General features: G+C 40.3%; 1 protein-coding gene across 1 annotated transcript in view; it reads right to left on the bottom strand.

Moving 5' to 3' along the window:
* Positions 1-20,498, bottom strand: part of LOC149274934 (kinesin-like protein KIF13B) — an 84,701-nt gene that overhangs the window by 36,901 nt on the left and 27,302 nt on the right. Inside the window, exons 3-13 of the mRNA XM_089505081.1 lie at positions 17,016-17,028; positions 16,033-16,093; positions 13,550-13,642; positions 12,965-13,145; positions 12,484-12,571; positions 10,137-10,271; positions 8,653-8,765; positions 7,488-7,599; positions 5,523-5,735; positions 3,229-3,339; positions 2,222-2,356 (exon numbers count right to left, since the gene is read on the bottom strand). Of these exons, the coding sequence (XP_089361207.1) occupies positions 2,222-2,356; positions 3,229-3,339; positions 5,523-5,735; positions 7,488-7,599; positions 8,653-8,765; positions 10,137-10,271; positions 12,484-12,571; positions 12,965-13,145; positions 13,550-13,642; positions 16,033-16,093; positions 17,016-17,028 (1,255 nt within the window). The remainder of the gene's footprint in view (positions 1-2,221; positions 2,357-3,228; positions 3,340-5,522; positions 5,736-7,487; positions 7,600-8,652; positions 8,766-10,136; positions 10,272-12,483; positions 12,572-12,964; positions 13,146-13,549; positions 13,643-16,032; positions 16,094-17,015; positions 17,029-20,498) is intronic.

Here is a 20,498-nt window from a genome sequence, read left to right as displayed (position 1 = left end):
GATTTTTGGCGAGATGTGTTGGGAGACGCACTCCGCACCCCTTTGGGGTTTACAGGATTAAATACATGCCCCCGGAGCACAGACACATCTTTATAGATAGCTTTATAACAGAGGAGCAGAGCGATAATCAGAGCTCCCATGTCTCCTGGAAATGCGGTCTCTCCGGCCTCCCTGACACACGCTCTCACGTCGTCTCCCTACCTTCTCTGCCGACTGTTCTCGTGTCCCTGACTTCTTTTTCACAACTCCACTTCTTCTGTCTTCTTTCTTTGTCCGCTTCTCCCTTGTATCAGCCGGTTAACCAGGCCTCCAAGAGCGCTTCTTCAAAAGGGTGGAGCCTCCATGCACACTCTCTCCTCCGATTGGAGGAACAGGGAGAGGTTGTCCCTGTAGCTCCGCCCTTTTGCCGAAGTACTCAGAGTGGACAGAATAACGCATTGAGGTGTAAAATGCTTCTCTTTCTCTGCGATGTCTGCAATACTCTGGCTTCTTGGAGTACTTCCGCAAAAGGACGGAGCCACGCGGGGACAGCCCCTCTACCACTCCTCCAATCAGTGGAGAGGGTGTGCGCGGAGGCTCTGTGAGGCCGGTTCAGGGAGCAGCGGAGAAAGAAAAAAAGACGGAAGAACAAGAAGGGGCTGCCGAGTCCTGAGAGTGCGCGAATGAGAGTGCGCGAATGAGAGTGCGCGAATGAGAGTGACACTAAAAAAGCAATGGAATGCAAACAAAAATTCAGAGCTCTCTGCTTCGCTTTCACTTGTGTCGTTGGGGGTTCCACCTTATTTTCAAACATTCGTACAAAAAATATTCCCCAAATTTCATTAAAATTGAAAGTTGTACGAATCCGAATGCACAAGTCTAATCTGGACTAAAAAATACCAACTGCATGTCTCAAAAATTTGAAAGGAAGGGAATATTCTTTAGTAATTTAACCGACAAATTCTAAAAACACACATAATCAGGCAAAACAAAAACATACACAGTCAAAATGTAACATACAATCTTAACATCTCACAGCCCTGTAACCTGACTGGCAATGCATTTTCCTGCAATGTCATACAGATCACAGCATTAACCTGCACCCCAAAACAACGTGGCATTGCGCTGACCTGCACCCCAAGACAACGGTTCAGGTAGTTTAAGGCACCTCACCTAGCGCTGCACTGAACTGCACCCCCCATGCCCTGCACTGCATTAAACCCAAACGCTCGGAGGTTCTGTAACAAATGCCAAACTCTTACAAGAATTCCACGGCGAGAGTCCAAGTTCCTTTGCCTCTGGCTGCTGCCGGTGCAGTCGGGGACGCTGTTATTCCAGGACTCCCACACAGCCCTTACTCACGCAAGTGACTCGCAAGATAGGAGCTGCTTGTGGGACGGGAGAAAGTTTCCGACGTGTATGAGGGTTTGATTACTAAGCAAATGTTAAACAACAGACCCTCATCCCTGCAGCCCCGAAAGTCCTGACACAGCGCAAAGTGCCCCCATCTGACAAAAATACACAAAAAACCTCCTCCGCCCTGTGCTTACACCGCACAAATCCTGCCCTCGGCCAAGGAGAAGACAAACAGGGCAAACGCATCACTGCTTCTTGGGAACAGGCATAGAAACTGCGGCAGATCGGCCCCATTCGGCCCCCAGCTAGTCGCTTGTTACTCCTGCCGTAAAAACTCAAACATTAATCAGTCGTTGGTCTCGTCTTAGATTCAGGAGCCGTATGTCTATCCCAGGGGCGTCCAACCTGCGGCCCTCCAGCTGCTGCAGGACTACATTTCCCATAATGCTCTTTCAGCTGAGGGACTGGCTAAGGAGGATGGGAGATGTAGTCCTGCAGCAGCTGGAGGGCCGCAGGTTGGACGCCCCTGGTCTATCCCATGCATGTTTACATTCCCTCTCTGTATTACCCTCTACCACTTCTGCTGGGAGCCTATTCCATTTATCTACCACCCTCCCGGTAAAATAAATAAGGGGTGGGTAGTGTAGGGTCTGGTATAATGCTCTAAGTTTGCCACGCGAGGTACAACAACAAGTCAGAAAGTGTTCTGCTGGGTTATAGGACCCTGATAACTAATGTCAGCCAAAAGTAAACTGCCAGCTGTACACAGGTGACCCGGTGCATGCTGGGAAATACGCGTCAGACATCTTTAATGCTCCGGCGAGTCACGCGGGTTTTATTTCTGTAAGATGACAGACGCTGCCCTATGGACAGCTTGGCTTCTTACCTTCAGGTAGTAAACCAGGAGCTCATTGAGTGCCGGGTCCGCGTTTAAATTGACGAGGAAGCATTTATTATCCCCGACTTTAATCCCCGACGACTGCAGCGAGATCCCAAGGCTTTCCAGCTGCTTTTGGCGCTCCTGCGTGAGGATAAAAGACATAAAAAAGGAGGCGTTAAAAATCTAAATATACATTTTCTTAACAAATGGTCACGTCCGGTTACTATAAAGGAATAATAGAGTTATAAAGATCTAAAAGGTTTCTTTTAAACACGGATTAGAAAAAATGCCGGATTTAACCAGCAGGTGGCAGTGTGGGAAAGGCAGACATTCCCGAGGTAGTAGAAGAGACCGCGTCCACATCTCAGATCATTTTTGGCCCCGTGTCGCTATGGAACAAGTGTTAATGGGAACGTGTCTAATTACCTAATTATCTGGAAGGCCTGGTGAGCGGTCTCTGGCTAAAGCGTCAATCACTGTTCTGACAAGAATACAGCCAGTAAGGTGGTCTCGGGAGCTCCGTTCACAGAACTCCACCCCCCCCATATAATGAAAAGACGCGTCTCCAGGATTTAAAGGGACACTCCGGCCACGACACGCACTTTAATGCATATGATAGCTGCATGATCTCTTTAAATGTTTGTGGCATCCCCTTACAAAAGCATGGCAGGATTCCGCAGACTACCACCATAAGCATTCGCCCCACTCCCCAACCTCCAGCTGGTGGTGTGTTTGGCCAAACATCCATGTCTCCCAACTCTCCCGCTTTGCATGGGGCAGTCCCATTTTTGCCACTACCACTACATGTGCCACTTGTATCCCTGCATATATTCAGTTCTTGTGCATCGATTCATTAAAATATTTTAATAATTTTTTTTTTTAGAATCTGGATAATCTAACAAAAGACAGAGATATTGTCATTTTTATTTTAAATTCAGAATGCTGGGATACATTTTAAATGCTGCTCTGTAATGTCCCCCCTCCCCCGCTATCAGCGCTCGTGATGTACAAACCTGCGCGACTTCTTCTGTCTTCCTCAGCTTCTCTTCCCAAGTCACGGTCATCTCTTTGATCAGTTTCTCGGACTCCTGCAGGCGTTCCTTCAGCTCGGGAGCTTTCATGGACTACAAACAAAAAAAATATATATACAAAAATAAATTACATTTTTTTTTTTTTTTTTTAAATCTCTAAAGACACTCAAGGTCCCCAAACAATTGGAGAATTGCCAACAAACAATCACAAGGCTTCCCTAAATAGGAACCACCATCCTTAGAACCAAACTCCTACATAAGTACAAAAAAAAAAAAAAAAATATTCCTCATTTTTTTTAAATAGAATTTTATCATTGTATTATGTATATTTTGTAAATTAACTTAAATTGCTGCTAATTCAGCATAAAATACTCATGTTTTTTTGTTTTTTTTTACACTAGCATTTTCTAAAGGTTCGGTGCCTCTACTTGATTTTAACGGTTTTGTAACTAAACACTCCCAACAGAAATCATCCTTCCTGGTACAGCACTGCTCGATGCCCACGCCTTTCCCCAAAATAATCATTTTGTTATTAAGGTTACATTGTAGCAGTTTAAATAAATCCTTTTGTAACCGTTTTCATCACAGAAGATTTCCGCCGTTAGGAATTCTGATACAGCTGCAAGCTCACCAACTGTTTACAGACAGATGTGCATCAGAATCTCTGCCTGATGTATGGCATAGGGTTTTTATTATTACTTTATTTTTACTAGCCTTGCCAGTGCTAAAGAAGAAGCGATATTTAATTATATTTTTGTACTGAAAGGGAGAAAAACAATAAAAAAAAAATATATATATATATATATATATATATATTTTTTTTTTTAACAGAATAAATAAAAAAAAAACCCTCAAAAGATTAATAAAGCAGCCAAAAACACAGTTGCATAGAATATTAGTAATCTTATATTATTCGTAAGATGTTCTTTATGCTCCACTAAGCAGAAGCAAAGTATTGGCTGGAAAAAAACCCACAAAATTTGTTGGTAATGGTACATTTAAACAGAATAGCAGTCTGTAAAAAAAATAAAAAAAATAAAAAACAAACAAAAACAAAAAAAAATTGGAATCACCCAATCTTAAAATATATGTATTGTTCTGAGCAATCAGAAAAAAAAAAAGAACTTTTGTAAACCAAGACCCGATGGTTCTGTTCTCCAAGGGCATGTTCAAAGCCATCGTGCACACATAGGGGGGCCATCAGTCTATGCTAATTCTCTCTTGGCTCGGCGCGGTACCCCCGCATGTGCCGGGAAGCCCAGGCCGGCATCCTCTAGCAAAACTCCAGCACGTGAACACGCAGGAATTCAGCAAAGGGCAGAGATTCAGGTTAAAACGTCACAACAAGAAGTACAGCCAGACTTCCTCGCGGACGTGAGAAACACGGTGTTTAAAATGTCATCGTATATTTATACACATTATACACAGATCACAGAACTATCCATAACCTATCGTTCTGATAAATTAAGCACCATGCTTTGCCGAAACGGTCTTATCTCACAATACACGCCATGGATCAAGGCACGCGGCGTCTGCCACGCTGAAGTGCTTCAAGGGGAAAGTCATCTAAATTTGCTAAAACCACAAAAAAAAAGACCAAATCCGACGATACAGCATTTAGAACATATTTTTGCACACCGGAATGTAACATCTAAGAAGGGTTAACGGTAGACGTGAATCCGACCACAAGATGTTTGGGGCAAAGTTACCACCGAGGAATGCCCTAGCCGGGTTTAGCTATCTCCCGGGAAAAAGGAGAGGTATATTAAACAACCATTAAATAATTAGACAGCACATTGATCCTTTTGATTGATTCATTTCATTGAGACTGCTGTAAGCCTACTTTTTTAATCCAAGGACCCTATTTTTTTTATTTTTTTCACAGGCTGCCTTTGTGTTCCTCTAACTGTAAATCTCCCACGTCTGCCACGTCCCAGAATGTGACAGCTCTGCATTTCTCAGAACATCCCTATCATTGCATCGTTAATACCGTGAAGCTGGAATCCACCAGGGGGCGCTGTAGGCACAAAGCCAAGGCAGGCAGCACGGAACTCACGGAGACCCATAGAGGGGGGGGACACGGAGGCAGCAGATGTCTGGAAGGTGAAGGGATATCTGCACCTGCATGCGGCCTCATCAGGACTACCCACCGACGTCCTGAAAAGGGAGCGCTCCGCGTAGCTGGAGCCCAGAGGTTCCCCCCGTGCAAGAATGTTTTTTCTACTGGATCAACTAATTATTATTATTTATTGTTTTATATATATGTAAGCCCTCACCTCTGCTTGGGTAAGCTGGTCCCTCAGCTTCTCCACCTCCTCGCGCAGCTCTCGGATGATACGGGCGTTGGGGTCCTCGTTGACGATGGCGTGGTTGACTATATTTTTGGCCCGGTCTGCGTATCGCAGCGTGGACAGAGTTTCGTCGTAGTTATCAGCAGCGGGGCTGACGGTGGCCACCATGGCAGTTTTACTGTTGCCACCGAGGCTGTCCTGCAAGAACAAAACAAAGAAAATTGATCCATACCTTAAACTGTTAAAATAAAACGTCACTTTAATCCTTTAAAAAATGAAAAAAGTTATAAGGACGGGATTAGTTATACTACCGGAGAGTATATAATATATAATATAAGGAATATACAGGGATATAACGGGTTATAAGGACGGGATTAGTTATACGGCCGGAGAGTATATAATATAAGGAATATACAGGGATATAACGGGTTATAAGGACGGGATTAGTTATACGGCTGGAGAGTATATAATATATAATATGAGGAATATACAGGGATATAACGGGTTATAAGGACGGGATTAGTTATACGGCTGGAGAGTATATAATATATAATATGAGGAATATACAGGGATATAACGGTTATAAAGACGGGATTAGTTATACGGCCGGAGAGTATATAATATATAATATGAGGAATATACAGGGATATAGCGGGTTATAAGGAAGGGATTAGTTATACGGCCGGAGAGTATATAATATAAGGAATATACAGGGATATAACGGGTTATAAAGACGGGATTAGTTATACGGCCGGAGAGTATATAATATATAATATGAGGAATATACAGGGATTATAAGGACGGGATTAGTTATACGGCCGGAGAGTATATAATATATAATATGAGGAATATACAGGATATAACGGGTTATAAGGACGGGATTAGTTATACGGCCGGAGAGTATATAATATATAATATGAGGAATATACAGGATATAATGGGTTATAAGGACGGGATTAGTTATACGGCCGGAGAGTATATAATATATAATATGAGGAATATACAGGGATATAACGGGTTATAAGGACAGGATTAGTTATATGGGGGGGAGTATATAATATATAATATGAGGAATATACAGGATATAACGGGTTATAAGGAGAGGATTAGTTATACGGCCGGAGAGTATATAATATATAATATGAGGAATATACAGGATATAACGGGTTATAAGGATGGGATTAGTTATACGGCCAGAAAGTATATAATATATAACATGAGGAATATACAGGATATAAGGGGTTATAAGGACGGGATTAGTTATACGGCCGGAGAGTATATAATATATAATACGAGGAATATACAGGATATAAGGGGTTATAAGGACGGGATTAGTTATACGGCCGGAGAGTATATAATATATAATACGAGGAATATACAGGGATATAACGGGTTATAAGGACGGGATTAGTTATACGGCCGGAGAGGATATAATATATAATATGAGGAATATACAGGGATATAACGGGTTATAAGGAGAGGATTAGTTATACGGCCGGAGAGGATATAATATATAATATGAGGAATATACAGGATATAACGGGTTATAAGGAGAGGATTAGTTATACGGCCGGAGAGTATATAATATATAATATGAGGAATATACAGGGATATAACGGGTTATAAGGAGAGGATTAGTTATACGGCCGGAGGGTATATAATATAAGGAATATACAGGGATATAACGGGTTATAAGGAGAGGATTAGTTATACGGCCGGAGAGTATATAATATATAATATGAGGAATATACAGGATATAACGGGTTATAAGGAGAGGATTAGTTATACGGCCGGAGAGTATATAATATATAATATGAGGAATATACAGGGATATAACGGGTTATAAGGATGGGATTAGTTATACGGCCAGAAAGTATATAATATATATTGAGTATGCAATCTAGTTATGTTAAATATACCCTATGAGTTTTAACCAAATCAATAACTTACTTTTAACAGCCATGTCAGTACGGAGTCCCGATACGGGACAAACTTGTTCTTATTCTTGCCAGCACCTTGGTCTGCAAGGGCAGAAATGACCAGGCCGAGGGTGGTGAGGGACCTAAAAGGTAACAAAATTAGTTAAAAAAGTGAGTTATGTACATAATAAAACAAAACAAACAGCATCTTGGTGATTAAAAGCAACACATTTACATTGTTATTACAATTTAAAGATTAATTAATTAATTTTGCTTTAAAAGGATTAACAACAATAATGTCCTAAATGTCTTAAAAGAAAGACAGGATTCCATCTCATGTTCTCAGTTTGGTTCAGCTTGCCAGCTGCTTTTTGGTTTTGTAAGTTCAGCTGGTTCACAAATTATGTCAAAGTAAAGCAAAAGTGTGGGACTGAGAGTAGTGGGAGGGGCCTAAAAAGATAAAATGGCGTCATACACGCAGGAATTCCAGATGAATAAAAAAACACTTTTGGTTAAAATTCTGGGACTGCTATACTGTGCCAAAAACATACAATCAGCCTCTCTTTTTACAATCAGCCTTACAACCAAGGACTAAAAAGTGGGTAAAATTGGGGTTGGGGGGCAACGAAGGGGTATGTTTTATTTTGTGTTTCTCCTGAGATGGATACAAAAAGAAAATATATACATATTTTTTTAAATATTTAACTGAGACCAGATCAGTGGCTAGAGATCCCACCAGGGCATCCAAGGGATTTCTCGTGAATAAACGGTACCCCTGATGATGTGATTGTGGTATCAATGGGGCCCGCTTACATTTTGTTCCACTGATAACTTTCTAACTCCAATAACTGAATAATCAGTGCAATAAAATGCATTGGAAGATAAAAAAAAAGGCTTCCGACATGCCTTAAGAATTAAAAACAGTATTTTAGGGACTAGGCTGCTTATCGCATCTGGTACGTCATTGGTTATGAAAGGGTTAAGCCATGGTTGAGTGCTGTGGCAGAGGAGATGGCAGAAGAGTCCGTAACATGGATGATTTACCTGCTTTTAGGTTGTATATTTACACAGAGCTAACAAGGACTACGCAGGAAAAAACTATTAATTCTGTTAATTATGCGTGAAATTTGCGGTTACTTCACCGAAAGGCTTAAAAACAAACAAAATACAGCGAGGCGGGTGGTCCGAGGTCTCACTTGTTGATGTTGCTTCCCTCTTTCAGACGTTCCCCGGCGGCTCCAGTCTTTGTTGCTCGTTCGCTGCCGGCTAAATCCACCAAGCTCAATTTACTCACTTTTTCACCCGAAGTCTGAAAAAAAACCAAAAAAACCCCAAAAAACCCAAAAAGCAGGTAATTGAAATAAATGTATACTATATATAAACGGAAAGAGAATCTGAGCCTCACGTGTTTTGCAGAGAAACATATTTCTAGTATAATCCCCCACCTCAGCCACTGATTCTTAGATTCAGGAGCCATACGTCTTTCCCATGCATGTTCAAATACCCTTACTCTATTAGTCTCTACCACCGCTGCTGGGAGGCTGTTCCCCTTATCTACCACCCTCTCAAAGTCAAAATAGTATAACTAAATTCATTTATTCCAGTGCCTACAGTTTGTCAAGCAGTGTAATTGTTTTGAAGATCTATAGAATTTGACGGAAGATAAGATCGCTGCCGTAAAGTGGCCAAACTACCATATTTCATCTCCCTACCCTTACAAAGGCTGCCCGCACCAATCCACAGCAATCAGCACCTCGAGAATAGGCGAGAGATAACAATGGGGAGGAATAATCATGCAGATCCCTAATTAAAAGCTCAAAAGGAGGGCTCAGCGGAAGCGAAAATCAGTCGCAGATTTACAGGCCACTCAGCAAAATGTTAAGACGTTAATGTAACAGGGACCAGGAGACAGGGCGCCGCAACTCAGTCAAGGTTGGTTCCGTCACTCAGGGTTAAATGGTGAAGGGAAATGAATAATTTACGCAGTTAATGTACGTCATTATTATACAAAAACACCTTCAGCGGATACTAATTTACGTCTGAAAACAAACAAGGTGATCTCCAAGATTATCTTAATCCAGCCATTTACGTGCCTCTGGGATTTTTTTTTTACTCAGTTGTTTATATATTCTAGAATATGAACTGAGAAGGTGATGGAAAAAATGGAACAGCCTCCCAGCAGAAGTGGTAATACAGTGCATTAAACATGCATGGGATAGACATACGGCCCCTGAATCTAAGACAAGACCAACGACTGATTAAGGTTTGAGTCTTCACAGCAGGAGAAACGGGCGATTAGACGGGGGCCGGTTGGGGCCGATCTGCTGGCAGGTTCTATGTCTGTGTGATCACCAATAAACCCTTAGGGAAGAGAGTATAAAAGATATAGAATTCATGGTTGCATTAAAGTCATTGCTTCCCTGCGTGATACATTTTTGTTTAAGCCCCCCACCCCCCACTTACGCTTGTAGAATAAGGACTTCTTTCCATAAATATCCAAACAGAGGTAAGCGCGGTTACCATATTGGCTCAATTATAAAAATTACGTGAAAAACGACCAGGCTTTTTCTTTTATTACGATCCAAAGATCCCCCCCCCCTTCCAAAAAAGAAATGGATCCCCTCGGCTCCCAGGACCCAGGGGCTAAAGCACGTTCCCCGGTGAAAGCCGGGTCACTCACCCCAGACTGAATGTCGCTGATCGTGTGCGTGAGGATGATGTTAAAGACGGCGTGAGAGCGGCTGCTCTCTTCGTTCATGTTGGTTGCCGCAACCGTGCGGGATTTGTTTCCCTCTGACATCAAAGACTCGATATCCTGGAGGAAACACACAGGACAGCAAGTGACTTGTATATTATAACGCATACATATATATTTTTTACTATATACATAATATTAATTTTGTATTATTACACTTTACATTAATTTAATACGATTAGAATATATGTAATATTAATTATTATACTTTACATTAATATGATTAGATTAGAATATTAATTTTATATTATAGTTTACGTTAGTTTAATATGATTAGAATATATATATAATATTAATTTTATATATAACATTAATTTAATATGATAATATTTATTTTATATTATACTCTACATTAATTTAATATGATTATAATATATATATATAATATTAATTTTATATTATACTTTACATTAATTTAATATGATTAGATTAGAATATTAATTTTATATTATAGTTTACGTTAGTTTAATATGATTAGAATATATATATAATATTAATTTTATATATAACATTAATTTAATATGATAATATTTATTTTATATTATACTCTACATTAATTTAATATGATTATAATATATATATATATATAATAATTTTATATTATACTTTACATTAATTTAATATGATTAGATTAGAATATTAATTTTATATTATAGTTTACGTTAGTTTAATATGATTAGAATATATATATAATATTAATTTTATATATAACATTAATTTAATATGATAATATTTATTTTATATTATACTCTACATTAATTTAATATGATTATAATATATATATATATATAATAATTTTATATTATACTTTACATTAATTTAATATGATTAGATTAGAATATTAATTTTATATTATAGTTTACGTTAGTTTAATATGATTAGAATATATATATAATATTAATTTTATATATAACATTAATTTAATATGATAATATTTATTTTATATTATACTCTACATTAATTTAATATGATTATAATATATATATATATATAATATTAATTTTATATTATACTTTACATTAATTTAATATGATTAGATTAGAATATTAATTTTATATTATACTTTACGTTAGTTTAATATGATTAGAATATATATATATTAATTTTATATATAACATTAATTTAATATGATAATATTTATATATATTTATTTTATATTATACTCTACATTAATTTAATATGATTATAATATATATATATAATATTCATTTTATATTATACTTTACATTAATTTAATATGGTTATAATACATATATTATTTCCAGCTTTAAATAAATGAACTGAAGGTCCCCGCAAAGTTACATTTTAAGAAACATTTGTAAAACAAAACCTTCAGCAGAAGCTTCGTACCTCTGAGATTTGCTCAGAATGCTGATCGTTTTTATAAAGAATAAGCACCGATTACACGTATAGGGTGTTAATCCTTTATAAAGCAAGCGGCTAATGCTTCTTAATAAAGGTTCTGTTCTCATTTGCGCTCCCCAGCTTTTAATTCACGTTTATTTAACTTCCCCCAAAAACTTAAACCACGCAAAAAAAAATGAAGATGCCTTTCTGTATATCCATGGAAACTTATTTTCATTATTATCTTTTATCAATTAAAGGCTCGAAAGCTTACAATCTAAGGGAGTAGTAAAAGGAAACAAGCGTTTTAATTGTATACCGTGTTTATGTTATTAAGTCTTGGGGGGGTATAAATTTAAACATTAATTTAGAATGCTAATTGTTTGGAATATCGCTGTGAAATTCAGCAGAGTAGGTGGAACAGCAGCTTAAAGAATGTACCTTTTACATTGATTAAAGGAACACTACAGACATGCATTGGGGGGGATTCTGCAGCCCCCCAGCTATTTTGTGTGTAGGATGTGCACGTGATACACAACGCTGGCTCAGCAAGCGCTGCATCGGGCAGCCAATCAGTGGCCAGGCAGGAGGAGCATTCTTGTTTAGCGGGAACAGTAAACAATACTAAGATAGCCGGGAACCTTCCAGGGTAGGCTACCCGGGAGCTCCCGATTCTGGGGGTGGGGCCTTGCCAGGACCAGGGCTGGCCCCAGACAGGTTTAAAGGCGAGGCGTAGGAGGGGAAAGGGGCAGGGAGTGGGCGTGGCCAAACATCACACCTTGCCCTAAGAAAGAGAACGACCCAAAGCAGCAGCACTTCACCTGGAGACTCCGGGTCACACCAGGACGGTCCCTACGCATAAATATTAAGGGTTACTGAAGTTGAGGGCCGACACTAGAGCGTCCAAGAGATCACCGACGTCTCTCACCTTGTAGCCTTCCACGGCTAGCTTGGAAAGGCCGTCGACGTACGGACCCAAAACTTTGTGCTCCCTGACTTTCAACGACTGGCGGTTCCTACGGATGAGACGTTTAAACAGATTTAATACAGATTAACCGGTTTAGACAGAAACTGCCGTCAACCTTGCCGGGGGGGGGGGGAATAAGGCTTTTGTGGTGGTTTAAAAAGCAGGTGGGTTTTTTCGGGAATAACCATTACAGGGGGTTACGTTAAGAGATTAACATCTTAATTCTACTCGGCGATTCCCTCTTGTAAAAGCGCTAATGTGTGGCGTTCACGCTAATCCTGCTTTATATAGCATTGATCTGTTTAAATGTAGGAAAAAGCCTCAAGGCAAAGTCATTATATTTGAACGGTGCAACAATAGAAAGACGACAGGAAGAGTTTAATAATTGATCTAAATCGGAAACGTAAAAAAAAAATAAAAAAAAATAAAAATAAAAGTTTACCCTTTTGGGTCCAGGAGATCCCGGACTTTCTCGTTGTATATTTCCATGTAGGAAACTTCCACTTTGAAGCTCGACTCTTCGCTCTCGGCTTTCAGCGTCCGCTCGAATAAAGTGCTGCATAGTCTCGGGATAAGGCCGGGTTGATCTGCCGTCCCCATCATCGTGTAGGACTTTCCAGAACCTGTAGGAGATGACACAAACCCGCTGTATGTACACGAGAAACTGAAATTGGCGACAACACAATAGGGACCAAGGGAGGGAGGGTGAGATGTATGTGTATATGTGTATATGTATATATATATATATATATATATATATACATACATACATACATATATACATACAGCAAATAAAGTTAATGCACTCAGCGGGTCTTCTTTTTATAAAATTTATCGACTTGGTGAAGGTCCAACGTTTCGGCTCTCAATGAGCTCAAGATATTTGGCATATAAGACTCAAAAAGGTCCAACTGTACAAGTTTGGAGCCGCTTGTCCATTTGGCCGACGGAAAATAAACTAACCGGATTTTCTTGGAATCATTAGCTTACGGCTACTGTTTCCTGCCTCTGCAGATCATAAACTTACCCGTCTGCCCATAGGCAAAGATACAGGCATTGTAACCCTCAAAGGCATTTTGAAGAATATTCTCTCCAAGGCACTGAAAAACGACATCTTGGCCTGCGGAAGACGGAACACCGAGCATAAACATTGCATAAAAACGGGATTTTCTTAAGAAAATACATTTACAAAAGCATAGAGTTATTGGTGTTTTTCGTGTTTTATTTCCGATTTATTGCAATATTTTTTTTATTAAGGTTCCAAAAGCTTATGTGGCTTTATATCTTTCTGTGTGTCGGCCAGATAAAGAGTAAGAGACTCCCTTCTCTTCTCTTGGAGCAATAACAAACAGATCCGATGATATAAACTACCATGCAAACGTTTGGGGTCACTTACACATTTACCTGTTTTTTTCTTTTTAAAGAAAAGCACATTTTGTCCATTAAAATAACATAAAATGTATCAGGAATCCAGTGCAGACAGGGTTAATGTTGTAAATGTCTATTGTAGTTGGAAACGGCTGATTTTTAATGGAACCTCTTCATAGGCGTACAGAGGCCCTTTATCACTCCCATCACTCCTGTGTTCCAAAGGCCCTTTATCACTCCCATCACTCCTGTGTTCCAATGGCCCTTTATCACTCCCATCACTCCTGTGTTCCAATGGCCCTTTATCACTCCCATCACTCCCGTGTTCCAATGGCCCTTTATCACTCCCATCACTCCTGTGTTCCAATGGCCCTTTATCACTCCCATCACTCCTGTGTTCCAATGGCCCTTTATCACTCCCATCACTCCCATCACTCCCGTGTTCCAATGGCCCTTTATCACTCCCATCACTCCTGTGTGCCAATGGCCCTTTATCACTCCCATCACTCCTGTGTTCCAATGGCACGTTGTGTTCGCTGATCTTGATTGATGGTTAGAATCCCTTTTGTAATTATTTTACAGCCTGAAATTTCCATGTTTTCCATGGAAACAGCTGAGTGACCCCAAACTTTTGAACAGTAGCGTGTGTACACCAAGACACCGTCCTTATTATTCATGCACCGAGCCTACAGTAATTCATATTTACATCACGCCTCCATTTTAGACCAAATCTCAAGATGCATCGTGGCAGGGTTTGATTTAAATCATATTCATTCCTTGTTACAGTTTTTGACTCCTGTTCCCACCTATTTAAAAAGTCTCCCTAAAACGTTATCACAATCCAGCTTTAAGTGGCGGTATTTAAAAACTAGACGGCAGATTCTATATTTCTATGTACAATAATTGGACATAAATGAAGCTGGTAATGCCCCCTCGGCTAGTGAATTTTCTCCGGCAAGACGTTAAGCGCTCCGGGAGGAATTAGCATTAGAGAACATTCCTCCCAGAAAACAGAAGGTCAGACTCTGCGAGGAAATGTGATTTGCTTACGGAATTAACTAACTTTTCCAGAATCTAATAACAAATTCAGCCTCAGGACAGCTCGGCCGGACAGATCTGCCCTTTTAACGCGGCTCGGAGCCCGGAAGTTATTTACCCCATTTCAGATACGGGCTGAAGGCTTCGGGTAACGTTTCGTGTTGGTGGGATGAGACCCCACCACCGTACAGAAGCAGAGATGTCTTTTCTATTAGAGTTCACGTCATCTGTAAAACGCTGTTACTATAGTAAGTTAGACCGTATGATCCACCCAACACGCCTGAAACACGCAAGGGCACACAGACCTCTATGCACGGAACACACGGAGATGACACAAACCTGCTTCCCAACTGAGACCAAGGAGCTTTAATGTACACGGCTCACGCGTATGCTTAGCAACGCCCCCACAATCTGGAGAACATACATGTGATTGGCTGCTGTCAGTCCCATTGGAGTCCCAAAGAGCTCGACTGCCATAGACTAGAATGGGAGAGCTACTGAGCATGTGCAGGAAGCATACTTGGGTACGCTTCCCGTTTTCCATAGCGCCAGCTGTGGGAGGGGTTAAACATGCCCATGCAAAGTGGGCTCCAATAGACATTTAATATGAAAAGAGGGCTGGGGTGAACTAACAAGTCAACAAATGCAGCTGCTAACCCAATGCGAGAGCTCGGAGGAAGTTGCGCATGTGATCGATATAGGAGGAAGGGCACAGCCCAATTCCTGGAACATGTGCTTCGCCTCAACATTTGTCTGTTGGCCGGAGGTAATGAACTGTATTCTGTCTTCAAACACATAAATCTTTATTGCTTTGCAAACTACCAGCTTGTTCTACACAATGAGCCAAGAGCTGCCGAGCATGCGCTGAACTGGAAGCTGGCCAACAGCACTGTCCCAAAGCAATGGATAGAGCCACGTTGGTCCAAGGGGATCCAGAAACTTTAATCAAAGTCGATAACTTATTAGGCCGACATAGAAAAAGACGTAAAAGTTTTTTTTATCCATATTAGACATTTTTTCTTTACAAAACTATGGATTTTTAATCATTAAGATTCTAATTAAACAATTAAAAATAAATAAATCAGAAGGACAAATAATAATTACCTGCAAATTTCTCTGTAACAGACTCATCCATCGACCAAAAGCAGTGATCGTAGGCAAAGACCTGCGCGAGAAACGGCAAAAGATCCAGGTCAAAGCAGTTCTAATACCCCAGACGGAACGTTTAGAAACTTTATTTCGAGGGGTATCCAGAAAATGTGGGGGCGACACATCTAATAATTATATAGAACACGGACTCTCGCACCAAAAACAAGCATCGCGAGAAGATAGAGAAGCTCTTCTTCCGGGTCACTAACTACCCCTAGAACCATCTGGGAGATTTTAATGGCTACAGGGTTTCCAGTATGGATAGTTCCTATTGGCTGCGGAGTCCCCAGCACTAAATGAGATCTTCCTATCGGCTGCAGAGTTCTCCGTACTGAGAGATCCTTCTGGCTACAGAGTTCCCAGCACTGGAAGAGAGTTCCTATTGGCTCCCGACACTAAAAAAACCTTCCTATTGGCTGTACAGCTCCCTGTCCTGAGAGACGCTTATCGTTACAGAGCTCCAAGCACTAAACGAGATCTTCCTATTGGCCTCAGAGTTCCCACCACAGGACGAGACTTCCTATTGGCTGCAGAGTTCCCACCAGAGGAATAGACTTCCTATTGGCTGCAGAGGCCCCACCACAGGACGAGACTTCCTATTGGCTGCAGAGCTCCCATCATAGAAAGAGACTATTGGCTGCAGAGCTCCCAGTGCTTAATGCAACTTGGTAAGCATTGAAAGCGGAGTGGATGGGCGATTAGCGTTTATTAAACACACATTCATGGTTTAGTTACCCAAACCTACATCTCGCCATAAAAGACCGCAGCGTTTTCTGGGCTGACACAGAACCCCTGAGCCTCAGAAAGCCGTGGCCGACCTCTTGCCGTCATCCATGCACACGCCGAGTAAACATTCCGGAGAAACCCCTTCCCGGCTCTGAAACGGTATTAAACGCGCTCACCGAACTTAAGAATAAAGTAGGAGGTTTGCGGCTTACCTTTGGCTGACTCCTGCGAGATCCCGAAAAACCGGCAAAAAAAGGCAAACAGACGGTGATTAGTTATACGGTACGGAAAATTCCCCCGCAGACCAGTCTCAGGTGACAAACATTACGTAATAAATCTAACGCATTAATTAAGCTGCCGATCTACTGAATGACCGTTTATTACAGAAAACACATAACAAATATTAGCATTTATATATATTTATATATTATTTACAACCAGTACCAAGCTCTGCACACAAATATACAAAAGATGTACTGGAGCCCCTGAGTAAGAAGGCTAATATATACACATAACAAACATACCCAGGACATGAAATTGTTAAATAGGCTTTTTTCTTACAAATAAATACCCCCCCCCATGATAATTTGCCCCCCAGCCCTTCAACCCCTAGACAATAAGTCACTGGTTCCTTTAAAAGTTCACTTAAACCCACTGGGGAAGAAAAACACATTTCCATTAATTGTTCTGTAACCGGAGAGGAAATTAAAGGACCGCGCTCTTCCTCGGGCACCTCCTCATACATCTGATGGCCGCAGCATTATTCCCCCCCAGCCCACCCGGTTTGGCTCCTAGAAATCCATTAGATAGTAAGCGCCCGCATACCGGCATGTTAGAAACTTTTATGAAAGCGCTCTTCCGTACTTAAATTATACAGCGCCGCAGAATATGCTGGCGCTTAATAAAAAGGTTATACACTCTTGTAACTGGATCACCAGCCAATCAGCTCACAGATAGACTCCCCTCTCGCATTAATGCTTTTTCATGCAGACTAACTTTAAAGCTGCGGTTCCACTTACTACGTTAAATTTAACACAACTAAACGCACCATAAGAAGCATCATGCTTAGTACTGCCCAATGCCCCATCCATTCCCAGAAGCCATTCTTTCATTGTGTAGTAGTCATTCATTCGTCACGTGACACAAAAGCAGAAACTGGTAGGTTGTTGCTGTGATTATTAATAGTAGTAGTAATAATATTTATAATAGAAGGAATGATAATAATAATAATAGCAGTGACACCAATAATACTAATAGTTATAATATTTATAGTATCAATAGTAAGAATAATAGCAGTAATAGTAGTTACTAATAGTAGTTACTAGTAGTTAAGATTTATAGTATAAATACTAATAGTAACACTAAGAGTAGTAGTACTAATACAATATTAATAATACTAACAGTAATACCATAGTAACAATACCAATAGTAGCGAAAGTAGCTGGTGGTACCTGGAGTGCGGATATTCTAAACTCCTTACTGGGATTATCTTTAAAACAGGTAGTTGAGGAACAAGCTCGTAAGGAGGCCATATTGGATTTAGTGTCACAAATGGAGATTTGTTAACAGATATTTCTGTAGGTGAAAGTTTGGGATCTGGTGATCATCCGTCTGCGTGGTTTAATATACGAACAGTGACGGAGTCGCACCACACAAAAACAAAAGTTTTAGATTTTAGAAAAGATGACTTTTCCAAAATGAGAATCTGTATAGAGGAGTCCTTATCAGACGGGGGCAATTTACATGGCGTTCAGGAGAAATGGGATTTTGTAAAAGCTGCATTATTGAAGATAACAGAAAATTGTATTCGGCTGGTCAGTAAGAGTAAAAAATTAAAGAAACCGCTGTGGTACTCTGCAGAAGTGGCCAAAATCGTGAAAGACAAGAAGTTAGCCTTTAGTAGATACAAAAATACCCAAAGTGAGGAAGATAGACAGATCTATAAAATGAGGCAGAAAGAGGCAAAGAAAGTTATAATATCTGCGAAATCACACGCAGAAGAGCGAATTGCCCTCTCGGTAAAAAATGGAGATAAAACATTTTTTAGATATATAAATGAGAAAAGGAAAGTTAAACAAGGATTAGTGAGACTAAAAACAAAAGGAATGGATGTAGAAGAGGATAAAGGTTTAGCTGACGGCCTCAATGAATATTTCTGTTCAGTTTTTACAGAGGAAAATGAGGGAATGGGACCTCAGCTGGGAAAAAAGACGGAATCATTTGAAATATGTGAGTTTATCGAGGCGGAGGTTCTGCTTCAGCTGTCTAAGGTAAAGACAAATAAGTCGATGGGGCCTGATGGGATACACCCCAAGTTATAAAAGAGCTTCGGGGTGAACTAGCAAAACCGTTAACTGATATATTTAACGAATCATTGGTAACGGGAGTTGTCCCTGGGGATTGGAAAGTAGCGAATGTTGTGCCCATTCACAAAAAAGGCGGTAGGGAGGAGTCGGGCAACTACAGGCCAGTTAGTCTTACATCTGTAGTGGGGAAATTAATGGAAACCATGTTAAAGGAAAGGATTGTTAAACATCTGAAGTCACATGGGTTTCAAGATCAAAAACAACATGGGTTTCCCTCAGGAAGATCTTGCCAAACAAATCTTATTGATTGTTTTGATTGGGTGATTAAAGTCATTGATCGCGGTGGTGCAGTAGACATTGCGTATCTGGATTTCAGTAAGGCCTTTGACGCTGTCCCACATAGAAGACTTATAAATAAACTGCAATCTCTGGGTTTAGATCCCAATGTTATTGAATGGATTAAGGAGCGGCTGAGTGACAGACAACAGAGGGTTGTAGTGAATGGCGTATATTCAGAACAAGGTCTTGTTACCAGTGGGATACCGCAGGGATCTGTACTTGGACCCATTCTCTTTAATAATTTTTATTAGTGATATCGCAGATGGTCTCGATGGAAAGGTATGTTTATTTGCTGCCGACACAAAAATTTGCAACAGGGTTGATGTTCCTGGAGGAAGAAGCCAAATGGCAAACGATCTAGGAAAACTGGAAAAATGGTCAGAGCTGTGGCAAATGGCATTTAATGTAGATAAATGCAAAGTAATGCACCTGGGGCATAAAAACCCAAGGGCAGAGTATAGAATATTTGGTACAGTCCTAACCTCAACGTGTGAGGAAAGGGGTTTCGGGGTAATTATTTCTGAGGATTTAAAAGGTAGGCAGACAATGCAGTAGAGCAGCAGGTAATGCTAGCAGAATGCTTGGTTGTATAGCGAGAGGTATTAGCAGTAGAGAGAAGGAAGAGCTCATGCCGTTGTACAGAGCACCGCTGAGACCTCACTTGGAGTATTGTGTACAGTACTGGAGACCGTATCTCCAGAAGGATATAGAAATGTTGGAGAAAGTGCAGAGAAGGGCGACTAAAATGGTTTATGGATTACAAGATAAACCCTACCAGGACAGGTTAAAGGATCTTAACCTATATAGCCTGGAAAAAAGACGTGACAGGGGGGATATGATAGAAACATTTAAATACTTAAAGGGAATCAACAAGGTAAAGGAAGAGAGTTTATTTAAAAGGAGAAATACTACCACAACAAGAGGACACAAGCATAAACTAGAGGGGCAAAGGTTTAATGGTAACATCAGAAAATATTACTTTACGGAAAGGGTAGTGGACGCATGGAATAGCCTTCCAGCAGAAGTAGTAGATGTTAATACAGTAAAGTC

Source organism: Sceloporus occidentalis, unplaced genomic scaffold, assembly GCF_023333645.1.
Source record: "Sceloporus occidentalis isolate IW3139 unplaced genomic scaffold, rSceOcc1.0.p SCAF_309, whole genome shotgun sequence".
In the NCBI taxonomy this organism is placed as follows: Eukaryota; Metazoa; Chordata; class Lepidosauria; order Squamata; family Phrynosomatidae; genus Sceloporus; species Sceloporus occidentalis.
Note: the sequence above shows the minus strand (reverse complement) of the source record. Positions and strands in the feature narration are given on the sequence as shown.